General features: G+C 38.0%; 1 protein-coding gene across 2 annotated transcripts in view; it reads right to left on the reverse strand.

The window, feature by feature from the left end:
• Positions 1-22,995, reverse strand: part of PLXND1 (plexin D1) — a 184,223-nt gene that overhangs the window by 120,811 nt on the left and 40,417 nt on the right. For both annotated transcript variants that reach the window (XM_087923737.1, XM_026722891.2), the window contains exons 2-5: positions 21,598-21,774; positions 16,147-16,278; positions 1,816-1,916; positions 52-181 (exon numbers count right to left, since the gene is read on the reverse strand). In XM_087923737.1, coding sequence (XP_087779863.1) covers positions 52-181; positions 1,816-1,916; positions 16,147-16,278; positions 21,598-21,774 — 540 coding nt within the window. The remainder of the gene's footprint in view (positions 1-51; positions 182-1,815; positions 1,917-16,146; positions 16,279-21,597; positions 21,775-22,995) is intronic.

Genomic DNA, 22,995 nt, shown 5'->3' on the forward strand with positions numbered 1-22,995 from the left:
ATCAGTTCCCCTTGCTTAAGAGAACTTATTCACATACATTGCAATTCCTACCTCATTTTCGGTCTCAATATTTATTTCTGAAGGCATTGTAGTCATTGAAGGGCATTGTTGTACTCCCTCATCAGCACTGATCCAGAAATAGGATTCTTCTGAATGGGCACATTCATGCTGTAGTGAACACCTAAAACAAGTAGAACATTTATGACACCAGACCTTTAGAAGAAAACCAATTATTTATTTTTCTGAAAAACTATTTTCATGTTTGTCATTTCACTAAGTATGATAGCCATTATCTTAAAATGTTAACCTCATAACAAAAGCACAGGAGATATGATTAGGAATGATTCATATATTTTCCCATTGTTTGCCTTCTGTTTATCTTGATTTTTTTTTTTACATCTAAGGTTGTCAGGCCCACACATGCAGAGTTCAAGCTAACTACCACATTCTTTTCTGCCTATAATACAAGAATCACTCCAGACTGGCAGCGTTCCTTTTGGAACCAATAGATCAGGAGTGTCAAACTCAAGGCCAACAGGCCATATCTGGCCCATGCAGTGCTTAGATCTGGCCTGCAGGGCTGCTCTGGAAACAGCGAAGGACCGGCCTATGGCAGCTCCATTTTCACTGGCAGAGGGCTAGCAAAACAAACTAAAAACAAAACAAAACAAAACAAAGGGAGAAATGTTTGCCCTTTTGCATTTGAGCATCCAAGAAGGGACAGGAAAGAAAGGGAAAGATGAAAAACCAAGAAAAAGAAAGAAAGAGGGGAAGGAAGAAGAAAGGAGAATGAAGAGGGAAGGAAAAAGAAGGAAAGGGAAGGGAAGGAAGGAAGGAAGGTCCTGCCTTAGCACTTGGCCACCAGCAGATGGGAAGGCTCCTCTGGAAGGCAAGGATTTGGTGCTGTCCTTGGTCTCACCTTCCAATGGATCCCCCCAGCCCCACCTGGGCCACCACAGGTGCTCCTGACACGAGTGATGTCAAACTGGCCATACCAACCCCCCCAAGGTCAAACACAACGCTGATTTGGCTCTCAATGAAATTGAGTTTGACACCCCTGAAATAAAGCTCCAAGGAACTTAGAGGGGTCATATTGTGTGGTTGTGCAGTGACTCCAGGCTAACTCTGCCCTTGAGCCTTCCTCCCTATTTGGCTGGGTGTTTCCCAACAAAGATACAGGAAAAAAATGGCTGTTAAATCCATGGAAATAAGGTGGTTTGCTTTTGAATTTGCTGACTTAATAAAACATCAGGTAATTATTCAATATTTTCCTTCAATTTCATATGTCTTATTTCTGTTTATCCTAGACTCTTTTAAAATATTCTTCAAACACATAAATTGACTGTTGTGGTTCTGTTTTGTTTTTTATGAGGACTTTTGGCTAGTCCAAAATATGTACGCTGTCTATAACTTTTCTTATGCTAAGAACACCTTAGTGTCATATAGAATGTTTTAAAAAATATTTTGACTTATCATATCATATTTGACATAAAAAAAGAAATGACATAATACATATGACAGAAAAATTATATTAAGATATAATTAGGGATTACATGAGTTTTTAAAATTATTCTCATGCACAGGATAATACACAATACTTATTGATTTTCCCCCACAAAATAATTGAGCTTTTGTGTGAATGTTCATAAAAAGGTGAAAATTGCAGTGAAGTCTGCATCAACTATTTATTATTGTACAAGCCAATGAATCTGGTGAAAGTTTATAATAATATTATAATATTAATAATATTAAGTAATCATTATCTGTTCAGAATGGCTTATTGTCAGAGGGTTGCAAAATACAAATATATTCTACCTGGTCTCCAAGGTACACCATCCACAGTAAGCATCAGCTGCAGCTAAGCAGTCTGCACATTTAGTGTATTGGTCACAAGCAGCTACTTTCACACGAGCAATCTGTGTAACAGAGAAAATCAAGGTAACTATTTTAAATAATCAAACTATTATTGGCAGACTTTTGTTTAATTAACTTCAGCAATAGAGCACCTTATACTTATCCAAGCTGACCAAAAGATTAGAAACAACTATCATCAGAATATGGATGCACCCAGCAATACCTGTCCTTTTTGATCCAATACAGATGAGATTCTAGTTTATCTCAAACCTTAGATTTAGAAAATTGAAATGTTGGCTAGTAGGAGACTCTTCTGCCAGATTTAGTGATCATTAAATTGTTATAAATAGAGTTGCTCCCCTCCAAAAAGAGCGGCGTTATAGCTTTTAGAGCTTATAATAGAACTCTGTCATTTTTTGTTTTAAATTATATTCTTTGAATATACAGTAGACATATATATAAATGAGCCTCAGCAGAGATAATTTAACTAGTCATCCATCCATGTATAATGGGTTGAATGTTTTATTTATTTATTTTTATTTGATAAATAGTCATAGAAAGTGTGTTTTTTGCTCCTGGAATCTTAAAAGGTTTAGGACAGGTCCATCCCCTCCCCCCCAGTTGTTTTTTTTTTTTTGCCTAGTTTTGAAATCATGTACACATGCTCTTTTTAAATTCATATCTAGCTTATTTATAGAGGAAGATGAGATTTGCCACTATATAGTTCATGCTGCCTAAAAATATGGAGGAAGGAATGGGTTGGGAAAGAATTGTAATACAAATTCATTGACGGAAGCATGGCAAGAGCCATGACAATTTAACATGATTTTTATTATTGTTATTTTAATTATATTATGCTAACAAAAATAAATTATTTTATGACCCATATTTTCTGAATATCCCAGATAGAAAGAAAGGAAAAAAATGTATATTATTAAAGAATGCTAACATCCTATTTAAAAAATAAATAAACAAAAGAACTTGATAAGAAATTCTGTACTTCTTTTAATATGTTCTTTAAAATTGCTGCCTTTTGCTTTTTTTTTCTTTCCATGACAGTTTGGGTTTTTTTAAATATAACTTTTTTAAAAAAAATAACTGTCCTAGAAATTGTTTTTCATAACACACACACACACACACACACACACACACACACACACACAGAGGGAGGGGTTAGAAACACTGACATGCATGCATACACATTTTAATGATATAGCTTCATTATTCTGTTGGAACTATGTTCTCCTGCATGAATCACAGTAAGTGATTAAAAAAGATGATTTCATTAACAAAAGGTGTATAAACAACTATAATTTGCCTAAAAACGCAAAATACTATAAAATGTTTAGGAAGAGAAAACAATTAATACCAGTACCTGCAATTTGCTTCTTTGGTGTTTGTGAAAAGCTAATGCATTCTCTTATGGGTAATATATTTGGCGCATATTTCTATCAATACCTGAGAACAGCATTTTTAGTTTTACAACAATCCATTGCAGATATAAGTGAAAGTGGAAGATGGAAACTGGCTTGAAAACATCCATGGATGTTTCTTGCTAGGTGTAAATTTGAATTTTTACAGACCTCAAACACTGTTTACCCTCTAAAGATGCCTTTATTTTATAAATGCTAGATATCAGAAGAATTTAATACAACGCTTCCATAGTCTGCCATTTGGATCAATCACTTCAGTTATTTGTCTAAACCATATTCAAATGTAAGCTAAGCCTTTTGTATTTGCAGTTACATTGACCCCATTCAGAAGTATACTGCTCCCTGATGGCCTTAGTTCCACATACATTTATATGAATGCACTCAGAAGGTATTTCTGCCAATAAACAAAACCAGATTGACAAATCATTCTGACACAGGTTGGCAATATCTCTGGGCAGTTGAAATTCTTCACCAGGGAATACAATTCCTCTCACAAATAAATGTTTGTTTGATATTTACAAAGGACTTGATGTGTTTTAACAGCTGGTTTTCCTTATACTTTATTTATTAAATTTTCATATATATATATATATATATATATATATATATATATATATATATATATATATATATATATATATATATATATTCATTTTAAAGATGTTCATTCCTAACAACAAAAGGCATTCTGTGTGGGTGCAGACACAAATGTTGCATGGCTTCCATCAAATTATTACATCTTGTAATTTTAAATTTTAATCTTGCCTTATGTAGTTTACATAGAACATATTGTGATTATATTGCAAGCAGAATACTCATTCCTCTTCCCTTGACAGTTCCCATGTTAAGTATTATTGCTAATAATAGATTAATATGGCTTATACTATATCTCAGCAGATGGCAACACCTGCTCAAGTTTTTATAGGCTTGGAAACTAAGCAAGATTGGATTTGATTAGTACTTGGATCAGAAAACAAATTCAGGGCTATTGGTTAGTTGGAAAAAGAAAACAGAAAAAGGTAACTGCAAACCAATTTCATATTCCTCCCAAGAAAACTAAACAGTATGTTTATATAATTACCAGGAACTCAATTCAAGATAATCTTTATTTTGTTTTTAAGTACAGGTAGTCCTCACTTAATGACTGCTTGTTAGCAACTGCTTAAAGTTATATGCTGAAAAAATACCATGTTTCTCCAACAATACAGCCTCCACCAATAGGAAGGCCCAGCATGATTTCTAGGCATGAGGTGAAATTAAGCCTCACCCCCAAAATTTAGGCCTATTTAATCCATGCATTTCCCCGTCATTTCTCACATCGTTCGTTAGAACTACACGAGGTAAAGAGAAATGGGGGGGAAGGGTGGGGAGAAAACTTGCCTTTAGGAGTGCCCTGCAGGTAGCCTAGGCTAGAATATCCCGATCTACCGATAGAACATCAACCGATAGAAGCTCCCTGAAGGCAGAGTCACCAGCCGCTTCGGGGCGAGGCATGGCTACCTGTGTCCCCTCGCCATTAGGCAGTGTCTTTCGGGCGATGGAAGCTCCCCAAGGGCAGTCACCAGCCACTTCGATCGGCTGGTAGAAGCAGCCTCAGGGCGAGCGCACACGCACACTCCCCTCACCGTGAGGCCGTTTCTATCGGCTGAAGAAAGCTCCCCGAAGGCAGAGTCCGCAGCCGGGGCATGGCGTGCCTATGCATCAGGTTCCCAACTGCAAACTCAATGCAACTGCAAACTCAATGCAATATACATATACTGTTGTCAGAATAAATATCAGATGACCACAAGATTCCCACTGCATTTCTGCTTCCTGAGCCAGCCACTCTTCTTCGTCCCCTCAGATAGCCCTATTCCCCCCGCCTCGATTTCCCACTGAAACCATTTGGATCGCAGGAGGGTCGCTAAAGAAGCTTTTGTCTTCTCCTGTCCCACTCTTTTAAACTTCTCTCTGTAGCCTTGGAAATCCTCTCCTGGGGACTCCATCCCAGCTCCAACCCTGCTTAGTTTCCATCCTAGACAAGTCCCCTCCCAGGTGTGCTCTGGGAATCCAAGGACTGGTTCTGCTCCCCCATCTCTGACTCGAGCAGAGCAGGCACTGGGGAGCAGGGAGGGGGCAGAGTGGAGGGGCTCCTGGGTTTTTTGCCTGAGCTGAGTGAAGATCATCCTGTTGGGCCCAAAGGGTGGTCTTTCAGATTGCTTTAATGATTAACAGGACACTTCCCTGAACCCCCAACTCCCTCCAGTGGGGAGGACGGCATCTTGCTGGGCCCGGGAGAGATGATGGCTGCGTTGCAGGGAAGAAACACCCCCCAAAAAGCCCCTTGGGGAAACATAAATGAATGAATAAACTCAAAGGGTCTTGGGACAAACCCCCAAGGTAAATTGCACCAACAAAAGAGAGGTGATGGAAGAGCAGGGACCTTCAGGTTCAGAAACTCGGTTAAGCACAAGCTGCTATTTCTTCCCTCCCTGCCCTCATTTTACGTTGCCTTTGATCACAAAGCAGATCTTAATAATAAATAATCCTTTTGTAACTTACCAACTGCATGCCAAATCCAGCCACCACCCCCAGGTAGCTTAATGTGTTTGGGTTAATTGATTAATTGAGTTAATGATCTAAAGTGATTTTTATTTTGGTCTAGAGAGAAGATGAGTTTAAAAAGAAAGAGCTACTCTGTGGAATCCAAGAAAGCAATCGTGGAGGATTCTCGTGGTAAGAATCTGACCGCTTTCTGCAAAGAGAATATGTTGCATCTCTGTATGGTCCGAAAATGGAGAGCTGAGTATGATAACCTCAGTCAACAGGTGCAGAAGGGAAATGCCAAGAAGTGCAGGTGTGGATCAGGTCGGCATCCATTATATCCTGAACTTGAAGACACCATCTCTCAATGGATTGCTGACAGGAGAGCAAAGGCTTTGGTTGTACACAGGGCTGATATTCAAGCATTTGCCCTTGCAATGGCACCACAGTTTGAAATTACCCAAGGAGAATTCAAAGCCTCTCATCGCTGACTGGATGGCTTCCTTCAGCGATATGAACTCCACTCTGCCCCCTCCCTCCCCCCCCAGTGCCTGCTCTGCTCAAGTCAGAGATGGGGGGCAGAACCAGTCCTTGGATTCCCAGAGCGCACCTGGGAGGGGGCTTGTCTAGGATGGAAACTAAGCAGGGTTAGAGCTGGGATGGAGTCCCCAGGAGAGGATTTCCAAGGCTACACAGAGAAGCTTAAAAGTGTGGGACGGGAGAAGACAAAAGCTTCTTCAGCGACCCTCCTGATATCTAAATGGTTGCAGTGGGAAATTGAGGTGGGGGGGAATAGGGCTGTCTGAGGGGATGAAGAAGAGCAGCTGGCTCAGGAAACAGAAATGCAGTGGGAATCTTGGGGTCATCTGATATTTATTCTGACAACAGCATATGTACATTGCATTGAGTTTGCAGTTGCATTGAGTTTGCAGTAGCATTGAGTTTGCAGTTGCATTGGGTTTGCAGTTGCATTGAGTTTGCAGTTGGGAACCTGATGCATAGGCACGCGTCGCCCCGAAGCGGCTGGGGTCTCTGCCTTCAAGGGAGCTTTTGTCGGCCGATAGAAGTGGCCTAACGGCGAGAGGAGTGTGTGTGTGTGCTTACCCCGAGGCCGCTTCTACTGGCCTATCGAAGTGGCTGGTGACTGCCCTTGGGGAGCTTCCATCGCCCGAAAGACACTGCCTAATGGCAAGGGGACACAGGCAGCCATGCCTCGCCCCGAAGTGGCTGGGTACTCTGCCTTCAGGGAGCTTCTATCGGCTGATAGAAACAGCCTCATGGAGAGGTACGTACGTATGGGCCCCTCTAGGTGAGGGAGGAAATTAAGTCACCCCCCGAAAAGACGGCCTAGCCGTTTTTTGGAGGGTCAAAATAAAATAAGGCCCAGCCTTATTTTGTGAGAAACATGGTAACTTTATAAATAGTGTAACACTTAGAACTGTTGTGGAATCCCAATGGCCACATGATCAAGACTGATCATGTAATTGCATACTTTATAGCCAGCTTCTGATAAGCAAAGTCAATTGAAAAGCTAGTAATTAATTATCATGATGGAAGATCATACACCAGAGTAATATACATGTTGCACAGAATATGACATATGTATGGAAGCGTATGACTAGTCCCCCCCACCCCCAACTATTTGAATAAGGATTATTCTTTATATTATTCGTGTTGTCTTGTATTTTTGTATGGACTGTACCAGTAGAGGTACAGTAGAGGTAAACCAATTTCCTTGTATACATGATGTACAATGACAATGAAGGCTTTGAACTTTGAAGTGACATTGTAAATCCATTGGGGTCATGTGATGTCTCATGTAACATCTGCATCACTTAACAATGGATTTTCTGGTCCCAATTACAGTTGTTAAGCAAGGACTACCAGTAAACTGTTTTGATCAAAAATGATTATGGGGTATGTTGGGTATATGGATACACCAACTAGGTTTGGGTGACTAAATATATAAACCTAGGTTTAAGTGTTTGTAGCTTTAAGCACCAAACTGCAATGTAATTAGATAATTAAGGGTGCGGTTGCAAGCAGCAATAAAGGCAGTGAGAGTAACGTAACACTTCCTGGTCTGGCCTGGTCTGGTCCCTGGTCTCTATGCCTGCTGCCTGCTGTTTACTCCTGTATGAGACGTCTGCTTGTTGGCTACTGTGCTGGATACCGTTTCTACTGAACACAAGGACTGTTTACTTGGTGAGCTGATATCCTGTGCATACTCAGCGTTGTCTTCGAGAGAAAGGTATCGGAAGGAGAAGATAAGGACATTGTACTGACTAGTTTATGGACTAGGTTACTGGATGGATATATTGGAAAATGACATATGGACTGAATGACAATGCTTAAACTCTAAATGAACTAAATAACTATTTAAAACTACAAACAATGTTTTTGTCTCCAGTGTGTGTACACTCTTGGGCCCAGCCTCTCTCATTTGGCTGCCTGGCTTGACTGCTGCTGTGCACTCTGCTTGGGGGTTTGTCCCCAAACACTAACATTGGTTATGGGCCCAGTGCGCACAGTCTAACTAACCAGGTTATAGCAGTGAGAGTTTTTGGTGTGAGTTGCACATTACTGTAAAAACAAACTGTTTGTAAAATAGTTGTATATCTGAAGAGCAATGGCACAAGTAAATTTGCCAAATCTGTCCATGATATCCAGACTAGATGGAACAAACTATGTTTCATGGTCAATGAAATGTAGTTTATTTCTATAAAGAGAAGGTTTGTGGGACATAATAACAAACCCACCAGATGTATCTAACTTAGATCCTAATGATGAAGAGGATGATAAACTGATACAAGACTATGAACAAAAGAATGAGCAGGCTTTATGCATCATAGGACTGACTCTCTCTGACCAGCAACTGATCCATATCCGTGGAGAGGAAAATGCTGCAAACTGCTGGGAGAATCTCAGAAAGATTTATGTTCGAGACAGTGTAGGAGCTCATATCAATCTTACACGGAAGCTGTTTAGAACACATCTTGAGAAGAATGGAGACATGTTAACTCATTTAAACTGTATGAAAAGCATTTTTCAGGAATTACAAGAAAAAGAGCTTATCTTTAATGAGTTGCAACAAGTATACATCATACTGTCTTCATTGGATCGAACCTATGATGATTTTGTGACTGCCTTAGAAGTATTGCCAAAAGACAGTTTATCAGTAACTGAGATTACCGGCAGGCTATTAGAAGAAGCCAGAAGAAGGTTTGAACGTAACCAGCTGAGAGAAGATAAACCTAATAAAGAAGAGAAATTATCTTCAAAGCTTGAAAGAAACCAGCTATGTAAAGTAAAGCACCCGGAAGAAGAGAATCTATCTTCGACGGCATACACAATTAAAAAGTGTTTTAATTGTGGAGGCAGAGGACATTTGGCAAGATTCTGCAAAAAAGGAAAAAGCCAGAATGTAAAGAAGCCAAAGAAATCCTTTGAACTAGCCACATTTAGCAACTGTGATGTGAAAAATGATTTATGGGTGGTGGACAGTGGTGCATCCCACTGCATCACGAGAGATAAGACAAAGTTTATAAAAATGTCTACAAGCTCTCAACGTATATCACTCGCTAACGGCTGGCACCTCAAGGCCAAGGGTGAAGGTATTGCATACTGTCCATGTTTAAACCAGAACATAAAAATGTTGTATGTACCACAGTTAAAGATGAACTTACTTTCTGTAAGAGTATTAGATAAACTAGGTTATGTAGTTACATTTAAGGATAATAAGTGCATACTTGATAAAGATAACAAAAGAGTAACTGCAGCTTTAAATGGAGCATTGTATGTTTTACATGATAGTAAGAAAGGGGAGGCACAGACTGTATTTAACAATATCAAGCCTCATAATGAATGTATCCATTTATTGCATAGGCGTTTGGGGCATGTAAATTTTAAAATGCTAAAACGCACAGTAGAGTTATCTGAAGGAATAAGGTTAAAACCTTGTGATAAATATTTGCGTTGTAATGTCTGCTGTGAAGCTAAGAGTAAGATATTGCCTGCAAATAGGCTAAATGGTTTCAAAACTAAAGAACCTTTAGAAGTAGTATTTGCAGACATTATAGGTCCAAAGAAACCCAGTATGGGGGGTGCTCGATATATACTGAGCATTATGGACCATTACTCTAGATATGGGTTTTGCTACCTAATGAAAAGCAAAACTGAAACATATCAACATTTCTTCAACTGGTTAAAGTTTGCAGAAAGAAAGTCTAAACGGCAACTGATAACCCTGGTGACAGATAATGGTACGGAATTTGTTAACAGCAAATTCCAGAATAAATTAAAGGTAGCTGGAATAGAGCACAAAAAATCTGCACCATACAGACCACAACACAACGCATTTATAGAGAGAAGAGGCCAAACACTACAGGCAATGGTTAGAACAATGTTAACTGATTCTGGATTACCTGATTCTGTGGGGGGGGAGGCTTCAATGTGTGCCAATAACATATTGAACAACGTTGTTAACTCAACTACTGGTGAAATACCATTCACCATGTGGCATGGCAGGAAGCCTGATCTGAGTTACCTGCACACATTTGGTGCACCAGCATGGGTGCATATCCCTACACAACTCAGGCGTAAAGGGCAACACAGAGCTAAACAATTCTTCTTCGTTGGTTACCAAGCTAACCATAGGGCATATAGATTTTGGGAGAAAGGCACATCTAAGGTGTTATGTAGTGCTAATGCCCAATTTCTAGAGCACGTAGGATGGGATAAGTTAGAACAGGATAACAATAAAGAAGTGATTATTGAATCCTACAGAAATCCCATTAAGTATCCCTGTAACTTTAAGAATAAAGTAAAGAGAGAAATACAGGAAGAAATTGTGCCCATAGAAGAAGAAATAGAACCAATAGCTGAGCAAGATGAGGAACATGACCAGGTAGTAACTCAAAAAAGTCCTCATACAAGCCCTGTAATTCCCAGAAGAACTACACGAATATCTAGACCGCCTGATAGATACCAGGCTAATACAGTGTGCCAGGAAAATAGAGTTCCAAATACTGTGGATGAAATAAAAAAGTATCCTTCTAAAGATACGGAAAGTTGGTATGCAGCAATGAATAAGGAATTGAAATCCTTGAAGGATATGAAAGTATATGAAAATGTGAGATTACCTGTTGATATAAAACCCATTGGCTGCAAATGGATTTTTAAGATAAAAACTGATAAGGATGGAAATATAATCCATAAGGCAAGATTAGTAGCCCAAGGTTTTAGACAAAGTGCAAATGACTATGATGAGGTATTTGCACCAAGTCTTAAAGCAGCAACGTTAAGGGCAGCTTTAGTGTGGGCAGCAAGCAAGAAATATATAGTTAACCATCTAGATGTGGAAACTGCTTACTTGCACGCCCCACTAAGACATACTGTATATATGAAAAAGCCTAGTGGATTGAAAGGTGAAAATAATAATGATTGTTGGTTGTTAAAAAAGAGCCTCTATGGTCTTAAACAATCAGGCTATGAATGGAACCAGTATATTGTAAAGGAACCAAACATTATAGGGTTTAAAGCTGGTTTAGCCGATCCATGTCTATTTAAAAGGGAGACAAATGGGAAAATATCATTATTATTATTATTCACTGATGATATTGCTTTGATTACTGAGACTAATGATGAAGCAAATAAAATTATAGCATCATTAGCTAAGAAAATAAAAATCAAGCAATTAGGGGAGATAAAAAGATATCTAGGTTTGAATATACTGAAAACACAGAAAGGTTTTAAGATATCTCAGGAGGATAAGATATCTAAATTGCTAATAGATTATAAAATGGAACTTTGTAAGCCTGCAAAGACTCCAATGAGTCAGGATATTTGCAAAATGGATACTCAAAGTCCCAAGTTTGATAAGGCAATATATCAATCTTTGATTGGTAGCTTATCATATATTAGCAATTGGTCAAGGCCAGATATAGCTTATAGTATTAATCAGCTGGCACGACATAATAATGATCCGCTTCAATGTCATTGGATAGCATTGAAGAGAATCTTAAGATATCTTAAAGGAACATTACACCATGCACTGTATCTAGAACCAAAAGGTGATCTCATACTGAGTGCTTATGCAGATGCTAGTTTTGCATCAGAAAGAGATACAAGAAAGTCGACTTCAGGAACAGCCATAATGCTGGGTAAGACATTAATAGGTTGGAAGTCAATAAGACAACAGCATATAAGTTTGTCTACTATGGAGGCAGAATTCTCCTGTTTATCACTATTATGTACTGAATTAATTATGTATAAACAAATGATGTATGATATGGGTATAACTGTAAATTATCCTATAATTGTACATGAAGATAATCAGGCAGCAATTCACATGGCCACAAATATTGCAGTAAAAACTAGGAGCAAGCATACAGATTTAAGGTACCTAAACGTTAGACAATCTGTAAAGAGTAAAATTATACAGCTGGAGTACTGCATGTCGGAGGACAATATAGCTGATAATTTTACTAAAGCCCAAGGTGCCATTAAGCACCTAGAGAGTTGTGAAAGGTATGGGTTAAGATTGTAAGGGTATTATATATTTATATCACCCAAAAGGGGAGAATGTTGGGTATATGGATACACCAACTAGGTTTGGGTGACTAAATATATAAACCTAGGTTTAAGTGTTTGTAGCTTTAAGCACCAAACTGCAATGTAATTAGATAATTAAGGGTGCGGTTGCAAGCAGCAATAAAGGCAGTGAGAGTAACGTAACACTTCCTGGTCTGGCCTGGTCTGGTCCCTGGTCTCTATGCCTGCTGCCTGCTGTTTACTCCTGTATGAGACGTCTGCTTGTTGGCTACTGTGCTGGATACCGTTTCTACTGAACACAAGGACTGTTTACTTGGTGAGCTGATATCCTGTGCATACTCAGCGTTGTCTTCGAGAGAAAGGTATCGGAAGGAGAAGATAAGGACATTGTACTGACTAGTTTATGGACTAGGTTACTGGATGGATATATTGGAAAATGACATATGGACTGAATGACAATGCTTAAACTCTAAATGAATTAAATAACTATTTAAAACTACAAACAGTGTTTTTGTCTCCAGTGTGTGTACACTCTTGGGCCCAGCCTCTCTCATTTGGCTGCCTGGCTTGACTGCTGCTGTGCACTCTGCTTGGGGGTTTGTCCCCAAACACTAACAGGGTAAATGATTTATGAACAAGATATGAGTTTTATACTGGAGATATTCATTAATTAGGGAATTATAGCACAGAGGTCAGTTAGAACACTAAAGCTTGCAAGGAATACCAAATACTTTTTCTTTTCAACTAGACATTAAAGATAACAATTGATTAATTGATAGATAACACTGGAAAGTAAAGATTTTGCTTCCTGGACACTTTTGGGTATATTCTAATGATCAGAGATGTCAAACTCAATTTCATTGAGGGCCACATCAGGGATGTGTTTGACCTTGGGGGTGTATGGCCAGGGGTGTGGTCAGCTTGACATCATTCATGTCAGGGGCACCTGTGGTGGCCTGAGCACTCTGCCAGCGAAAATGGGCTTCTGAGCTCTGTTTTTGACTGTGACAGCAACCTGTAACCCTTTGCCAGTGAAGCCCTCCTGAGCTTGGTTTTTGCTGGCAGAGGCAACGTGGGCTGCTCGTTTGCTGTTTTCAGGGCAGCCCCCTGGCCAGATCTAAGCAGCTCACGGGCCTTGAGTTTGACACCCCTGCTATAGATTTTAGGTAGCTAATCATGACAATAACCTATAATTTAACCTATCACATACCATTTAATAGAAATCTTCTGTTTTTAAACAATGGCAATGTTTAATGGCCATCATCAGTACTTATGGCCTATGCTGCATACATGAAAGAAACATACAAAAACATGGAACTGTTGCAGAAGCACATCCAGTACACCAAGTACAACTGGAATATTTGTGCAGATCTAAAAGTAGCGGCTCTGTTGCTCGGATATACCAAGTATTGTTGTTACATATGCAAATAGGACAGCTGTGCAAGAGAGTCGCATTACATTAAAAAGAAATACCATTCCAAAAGAAGTTGGTTCTAGGACAGAAAAACATAGCACAATAATTGGCACATGAACCACCTGTTGACCTGACAAATATATTTTTGCCTCTGCTTGATATAAAACTCTGATGAAACATTCTGTGAAAGTGCTGAGCAAGGAAGATTGAGTTTTTTGTTCTTTGAGACTGATGCTTCCAAGAATAGCAGATGCCAAGATTAAGGAAGGCATTTTTGTTGGTCCACAGAACAAATATATCATCAATGACAAGTGGTCCAAAGATCTGTTAGTGGCATGCAAGAAAATTGCCTGGAAAGCATTCTAGGGTATTATTGAGAATTTTCTTGGCAACTACAGAGCATCAACTTAAACGTAAACATAACTGAAACCAACTTAAACAGAGTAATAGGGGGAACAAGCATAAAACAAGTATCAAAGTTCAAATATCTAGGAACAACATTCACCAAAGATGGTAAAATGGATGAAGAGATTAATATATGATGCAGTAAGGCAAACCAAGTATTGGGACAGCTAGCTCCACTCCTACAATATAAAGCAGTACTGATCAGCACAAAGAAGCATCTCATACAAAGCATATTCTTGCCCACTTTATGTTACCAGTGCCAAACACCAACACTTAAAATAAAGCATAAATGAAAGTTAATCATCACGAAAATGAGATATTTGAGGAAAGCTGCTGGAGTGACCAGAAGACATAAAATCAGACATGACATCTTAAGAGAAAGAATTGGCATAGAACCAATCTTAAAGCTACATACAAAACAGCAAATAAAGTGGTTTTCTCACTTTGAGAGGATATCTTGGGATTTCATACCATACAAAGCATATACAAAAAGAGCAGAAGGTCAAAGAACATGAGGAAGATCCAGAACAAGATGGAGAGACAACATCAAAGACACACTACAACAACAGCATCAATTAATAATGTTTGAGGCCATCAAAAGAGCAAGAAGCAGAACTTTGCATCTCCCTTGACACCCAAAGTGGTAAAAGACAAAATAAAGACGAAGAAGACAGAGCATCAAACTGCATTCAGCTGATTGATCAACTTTTGAGACCATACAATACCATAAAGTGCAACATGTCATTGAAGATTTGTTTTCAGTATTCACAAAATAGTGCAATAAGTGACAAACATGGTGCTAGTTTTCACCAGCATATTGCCACAACAGACAAACAGTATCAGGGCAACTATCCATCAATGCTGCCTGACTATTGCAATAAGATGAATACTAACGAAAATCAACAGCAAAACACTTTTAGTCCTGTTGAACTAATGCACAATGTTGGAAACATGTGATTAAATATATTATAATAACTAAGAGTTAATTCCTATTTCTCAAGGATCCTACAGGATAAATCATTCTAATATTTGTATTTAGTTTGAAGGGGTCTACCAAAAGCTTCCTTTGGGAAAGAAAAACTTGAAAATTTTTTGTTGTCCAATATAATCTACCATTCAATTTGTACTGACTGTTAATGACCACATAGACTTTCTCTGGGTGAATCCCCAACTTGCTCTATGAATTTCCCAACAGTGCACCTATTACTGCCGTAATTGAACACAAACAGTAGGAAAGTATAATTATACAAGAGTAACATATCAGCCAACTTTCAGCCTTTTCCCACTTGCAACAACCATAGTACAAATATTCTAAAATCTGGTCTCTGCAGTGTTTTGACTACATTGTTTTTATCTCATAGTGAATAATCAATCTTAACTGTATTGATAATAATGTTTTATTTTCCACCTTGTTCCATCTAATACACCATCAAGAGCAGATTAAATCTACTTATAAGAAACATTCAATAGTTTGATTCACACAGACTCCTAAATAATAATTTCTTTCTTTTTAGACTTGCTATGAAACATGAATCCTCTAATTATGGTTTGTTTGAGAAAAATCCTGTCTCACCATGCCAGTAAGATTTCAAAAGCTATGCTGACAAACTTACAAAATATGCCCAGTAATTATCTCTGCATTTCCATGATCTACCCAAGCAAGAAAAATGTGGCATCCCACAGCCCTTACCATATCTACAAAATACAATCGGTGATGAGGAATGATGGAGCAATAATTTGGTAACAATGACAATACATTAGAAAAATATGCAAAAATATAAATTTCAAGACAAGCCAATAAAACCAACAATTTTGAAAGTATTTATAATATGTTATAAGAAATACTGCCCCACTATATCATCTGTGTAGCAGTGAAAAGTTTGATGCAGAAGGAGTTTGGAGAAACTCCGTAACTGATTAAATTCAAACTTCATAGAAAGGTGGATTTGGGAAAAAAAATCTTACCTGATGAGAAGTCATTAAATACAGGTAACTGGAATCAGATGGATCAAACTGCATAATAGGATGGACAGGTTCACTGTAAGCCACCATCACTGACTCCCTGCTTATAATGTCCATGGAACTGTTCAGATTAATCTGTAAAAAAGAGAGCATTTTATATAACCTCCAATATCATACATTTTGAGCAAAAAGACAAGAAAGAAAATGAACCTACAAAACATGTTAAGAAAACAGTAGCATTTTTCAAGAACTATGAAATCTTGAAACGTATTACATGAAAAATTCCTTTCATCTTTAAAAGAACATGAAGTAAGAAAATGGTGGCTATTGTAAACTAAACCATCCATTAGAAGCATATAAAATTCTTGAATTGCTATCAAGAAATATGTGCTGAAATATGTGCTGGGTTATTCCAAACTGAAAATATTTTTAATATGCAAATTAAAGAGCATTGCTAAATCGTAGAGAAATTACTTGCAAGAACCCTGGATTAAAGAGTTGAAATATCCCATGTTAGCAAATCAATGGTTAAACATCTTGAAGTATATTGTTTTCTCATGAGTTTAAGATCATCTTAATTCTGTTCATGCTTACTGGACACCTCAGAATGTTTAATAACAGTTACATATTATGCTGCTGTAAAATGATCAAGCGAACAACTATCCACATGATACAGTTTGACTCAATATTTATTATTCTTTTTGATTTAACGTCTCTTAGTTTGTTAATTTGGTTTTAAGAAGAGAATACAATTTTAAACTGTAAATCTAATTGGGAATTATATAACAACTATCTGAAACTTATGTATATATGTAGAACTATATTAATAGATTTATTAAGCATGAAGCATAGAGAAAGACACTAACGTAATCGTGACCTGATGACATATGTTCCTTCTCTGCTTGTCTTTCTGGATATCATGGAAAGAATGATCAATATTGATATGATCAAGCCTCAATATCTTAATTAAATATACATACACAAATATATTCTTTATTATTTCCTTTCTTAATCCTTTTCAAATTTTCTTTTATCTTCTATACAGTATATTAAAGCATTTTTAAAAAATGCCGAAAAAATTTCCAATGTTGTTTTTAGACTGGAATTAGTCAGTCATGCATTATTTAAGCTAATCAAGATTTAACAAAACTATATTTCAGAAATATGCCTTGACAAAATGGTCTGTCTTATGGTTTTAATTTGCAATATATTTTATGTAACACTGGAAGTGTTGCTCCTTTACGTTTACTTTTGTTCTGATAATGACTCTCTTGAATGTGCCGCTGATAATGGCCCTTGTGATATGCCTTCGTCTGGTGTACTTCATCATTTACTGGACCATATTAATTGCCTATGTGATAGGAAATTATAATTGCTGCTTAGGAACTGGCTGAACATCGCCTAGCCTCCTTTTACTGTCTTGTCTTGGATGGGAAACCTGAATTATCACTCAAATATTCTGTATTCCGTGCCAAATAAGAAGGAGCCCCCAAGGTAAAAAGGCTTCTGGTTGTGCAGCTGTGGAGTACAATTAGATTATAGCTATCTCAACAAATTATCCTAGGAATAAAAGAGCTGGGAATCTTTTTCTAATGGAGGTTCAGCAGATAAGACTGCCATTTTTGATATGATAATGGAAACAGAGCTGTTATTGCTGCGTGAATATAAGCTGGGTGAGGAATGTAGTTCACATTCATTGCCTGTGCAGCTGACTTTGAGGCCAGTTACCTAGCACTTCAGTTGTGTAAACTGGGCCTCTGGGCAAATATCAAATCAGAGAGAGAACCTGAGCTATCTTTTCCACCTGCTTGGAACATTTTCAAAGCAAGGAAGAAATCAGATTCCCTTCTTTTCTCTTCCTACTCTGATCTAATATTCTACATTATGTGTTATTATCTTCACATTGATATAAACCAGTTTCTAGTTGTGTTTTTCCATTAGAGGGTGGCATCTATTTAGCAGGCATAGGTGTAAGCAACAATTGGCTAACATAGAGCTCTTTCCTCAGCAAATAGCATACAGTGAAGTTATGGCAGCTGCAGCTGCTGGCTGTTGCTGGGGTAGAGACCATAATGGTGCCTTAAATTTTGGTCTCCAATGTATTGTTTCAACATGGATAAAACAGATATATTACACACTCTTCAGTTCAGCAATTACTATAACCAATGAGGCATTGACCACCGCAAGTGTGGGGGAGCCTGTCTTTTTCACAAGTACCAATCAAGAGAGGAAAAATTTATAAATAGGCATTGTTAATAACTAAAAGCTGTGCAATAACATCTTAAGTACAAGCATTTATTCTTACAATATATTAAATAACATCTTGATTACACTCTAGCCTCAACTGCTGATTAAAAGTTAAGAATTAGAAGATATTGTATATCCATATGCAACTTAACAGAACAACTAATTCCTTCTTTATTGAAGAATGAAGGCCTGTGTGATGATCACTTTGATGAGTGATTAATTTTTCTGTTTTGAGTTAAGAGAATCTTGGATTAACATGCCAGGCCAGTCTTCCATTTTCCAGATATGAATTCTTTAATTTTATCAACAGGATTGTAATCAAATAAGCTGTATCAGCGTAACTTTGCCCTGGAAACTAAGGAGAAATTGCCTGAAGTGAGAACAATTAGTGGAATGGCTTGCCTTCAGAAGTTGTGGGTGCTCCATCACTGGAGGTTTTTAACAAGAGATTGGACAGCCATTTGTCCAGAATGGTTTCCTGCTTGAGCTGGGAATTAGATTAGAAGACCTGCAAGGCCCCTTTCAATTCTGTTATTCTGTACCTCATAAACATGTTTGAACACTGGAGAACTACTATCTACAGTAACACTTATTATATCCTAGGGAGGTATGATGGATCAGATTTCCTATTAAGGAAAGATAGATGAATACAATCAACTTAATTATCTAGAGCACAGGTGTCAAACTTGTGGGGTCACGTTGCTGTCACATGACGTTTCGTGACGTTTTTCCTATTCATGGAGCTGGGGTGGGTATGGCCTGTGAATGACACATCTGGCCCACGGGCCACCAGTTTTACACCCCTGATAGAGGATAGGAAATGTAGTATAATGAAACTACAGTGGGCAATATGTTCTCTTCCATTAACTATCAAGCGGGTATGATTATGAAATGCAAGCTGCAGGCTCACCACTAGTCTTGACTGCCTGGAACACAATGTCAAGCTAAGAAATAGATAAGATTTTGTTAGAGTTAAAAATAGAATCGAGGCTCCTTGCAATGTACAGGTGAAACTCGAAAAATTCAAATATTGTGAAAAAGTTCATTTATTTCAGTAATGTAACTTAAAAGGGGAAACTATTATATGAGATAGACTCATTACATGCAAAGCAAGATAGTTCAAGCCGTGATTTGTCATAATTGAGATGATTATGGCTTACAGCTCATGAAAACCCAAATCTACAATCTCAGAAAATTAGAATATTACATGCAATCAATAAAACAAGGATTGTACATGGAACAACACTGGACCTCTGAAAAGTATAAGCATGCAAATGGACTCAGTACTTGGTTTGGGTCCCTTTTGCAGCAATTACTGCCTCAATGTGGCGTGGCATGGAAGCTATCATCCTGTGGCACTGCTGAGGTGTTATGGAAGACCAGGATGCTTCAATAGCGGCCTTCAGCTCTTCTGCATTTTTTGGTCTCATGTCTCTCATCTTTCTCTTGCAATGCCCCATAGATTCTCTATGAGGTTCAGGTCAGGAAAGTTTGCTGGCCAGTCAAGCACAGTGATCCCATGGTCATTGAACCAGATTTTGGTGCTTTTGACAGTGTAGGCAGGTGCCAAGTTCTGCTGGAAAATGAAGTCAGCATCCCCATAAAGTTCGTCTGCAGAAGGAAACATGAAGTGCTCCAAAATCTCCTGGTAGACGGCGACGTTGACCCTGGACTTAATGAAGCACAGTGGACCAACACCAGCAGATGACATGGCTTCCCAAATCAACACAGACTGTGGAAACTTCACACTGGACTTCAAGCATCTTGCAGAGTGTGCCTCTCCTCTCCAGACTCTGGGTCCTTGATTTCCAAATGAGATGCAAAAGTTGCTCTCATCAGAAAAGAGAACCTGGAGCCCCTGAGCAACAGACCAGTTCTTTTTTTCTTTAGCCCAGGTTAGATGCTTCTGATGTTGTTTGTTGTTCAGGAGCGGCTTGACAAGAGGAATATGACATTTGAAGCCCATATCCAGGATCCATCTGTGTGTGGTGGCTCTTGATGCACTGACTCCAGCCTCAGTCCACTCCTTGTGAAAGTCCCCAACACTTTTGAATGGCCTTTTCCTGACAATCCTCTCCAGGCTGCGGTCATCCCTGCTGCTTGTGCGCCTTTTTCTTTCACACTTTTCCCTTCCACATAACTTTCTATTAATGTGCTTTGATACAGCACTTTGATAACATCCAACTTCTTTTGCAATTACCTTTTGAGGCTTTCCCTCCTTATGGAGGGTGTCAATGATGGTTTTCTGCACAACTGTCAGGTCAGCAGTCTTTCCCATGATTGTGCTTCCTACTGAACCAGACTGAGAGACCATTTAAAGGCTCAGGAACCCTTTGCAGGTGTTATGGCTTAATTAGCTGATTAGAGTGGGACACTTTGAGCCTAGAATATTGAACCTTTTCACAAAATCCAAATTTCTGAGATTGTGGATTTGGGGTATTCATGAGCTGTAAGCCATAATCATCTCAATTATGACAAATCACGGTGTGAACTATCTTGCTTTGCATGTAATGAGTCTATCTCATATGGTTCCCTTTTAAGTTGCATTACTGAAATAAATGAACTTTTGCACAATATTCTAATATTTCGAGTTTTACCTGTAGACAGAATTTCATTTGCTAAGTACAAAAAGATGTCTTAGGCAGTCTACTTTCTTGTTTGGACAGACATAGCAACACCTATTATGGGAACTAAAATTTCTATAAGGTTCATTTCATTTTGTTGTTAAAAGAAATTCTACTTTGTAAATTTATTTAGAGTAAAATATGCTGTTTAGCGGATTTCTCAAAATTGTGGTTTCGTAAGTATATACAGGCTGTTCAGAAAATGTATCAATACTACATAAGGCTTGCAGTTTTTTCCACATAAATATTAAAAACATGCAAATATGACTGAACAGAGTTCATAAAATCCTTAAAGATATGGGAGATAAGAAAGAATGATTCGTATGGAAAATAAATGCCTCATTAGAAACCTGATTAATGAAGAAAATTAGTCATTTTGACCATAAATCAAATAATAATTTGTTGAATAAATCACAGTTGGCTTGGCTCATTCATACTATGGTATGGTTTACAAACTACAATTGCTTAGCATGAGCTAAACCCATCAACATGGCATTTAGGAACGGGAGGTTCACAATAAAAAAGATACCCCATTGTTAATTGCAAAAACACCCATAGCCTTTTGGTATCCAGTTCATTTTACCTTAAGCAGTCTTCCATTTGCTGTTCCTAAAAATACAACTGTGTAATTATTGATACTGGAGACGGCCACCGATGTAAGGCCTGGTGAAGTAAACACTGGTTTAGCCTTGATGGGATGCAAAATTGATAATGGATGTTGGAGATGTGCTGCACCACAGTCCAGTTGTTCCGGTTGCAACTGAAAAGAAAAGGATATAATTAATGGATATAATTTTATTTATTTATATTATTCATTGTGCCTAATGCATTTCTATGAAGAAGTAAAAACGGGGCTCTGGAAGTGAGCATCCAAGATTGTTAGGTGCTGTATCTAGCCATATTAATCAATGCCACTAAGATGCATATTTTCGAGTACTGTTATTTTTAATGTTCTGGTTTTGTGTCATTTTTATGTATGCCATTCTCATCTATGCTATTTATTTTTATCCCACCTTTATTATTTTTATAAACAACTCAAGGCAGCAATCATACCTAATACTTCTTCCTCTCCTATTTTCCACACAACAATAACCCTGTGAGGTGAGTTGGGCTGAAGAGTGCTTTACCCAAAGTCTCCAGCCTAATGCAGGACTCACAGTCTCCTGGTTTCTAGCCCAGTGCCTTAATCTCAGGATCAAACTAGTTCTGGTTTGGAATTTAATAGCATAGAAATGCTAGTGTAAAATAAAATACAACTTTAACATAAATTCCATGAGCACTACTGTTATTCTACATATAAATAGCAAAGTGAACTAACATAAGTGGAACATAAATTCCATGAGCACTACTGTTATTCTACATATAAATAGCAAAGTGAATTGTCTAACTGAAAAGACAATTAGGAGTAAGGTAGGCTTTTGTTTTATGATACATAATTATCTAAAACAGAGTTACATATATTTTTTATGTTCACTTGTTTTATTTAATGTACACATTTTAAAGACATGCAAGGAAGATATGGATACGGCAAAGAAACTAAATTATTTGCATCTGTAATTCCTGCAAAAGATGTAGGACACATGCATGCACCGACTATCTCTGGGAGGGTAGTGAAATTACTAAAACAAATTGACTAACCAGATATATGCCAGGACCTGAGAGACTACACAGTAACAAAGTTTACAGATGATACCAACCTATTCAAATCAACAAAAAAACTATAATAAAGACATGCATCTCAAAAACATATCTTTGCACTGAGTAAAATGATCAAATGACAAATGCAGCTCAGTTGAAATAAGAATAAAGCTATGAACATCTGTGGCAAATAATGCTAATTTCACACATATTCTGATGGGGTCTGAAATGTCAGTGATTAAGGGAAAAGGGGTCTTATTAGATAGCTCAATGAAGATGTTGACTCAGTGGATAGCAATTGTGCAAAGGGCAAATTCCATGCTAGACATAACTAGGAAATGGG

The sequence above is a fragment of the Pseudonaja textilis genome, chromosome 2 (genome assembly GCF_049901715.1).
Source record: "Pseudonaja textilis isolate UNSWEBS1 chromosome 2, rPseTex1.2, whole genome shotgun sequence".
Lineage (NCBI taxonomy): Eukaryota > Metazoa > Chordata > Lepidosauria > Squamata > Elapidae > Pseudonaja > Pseudonaja textilis.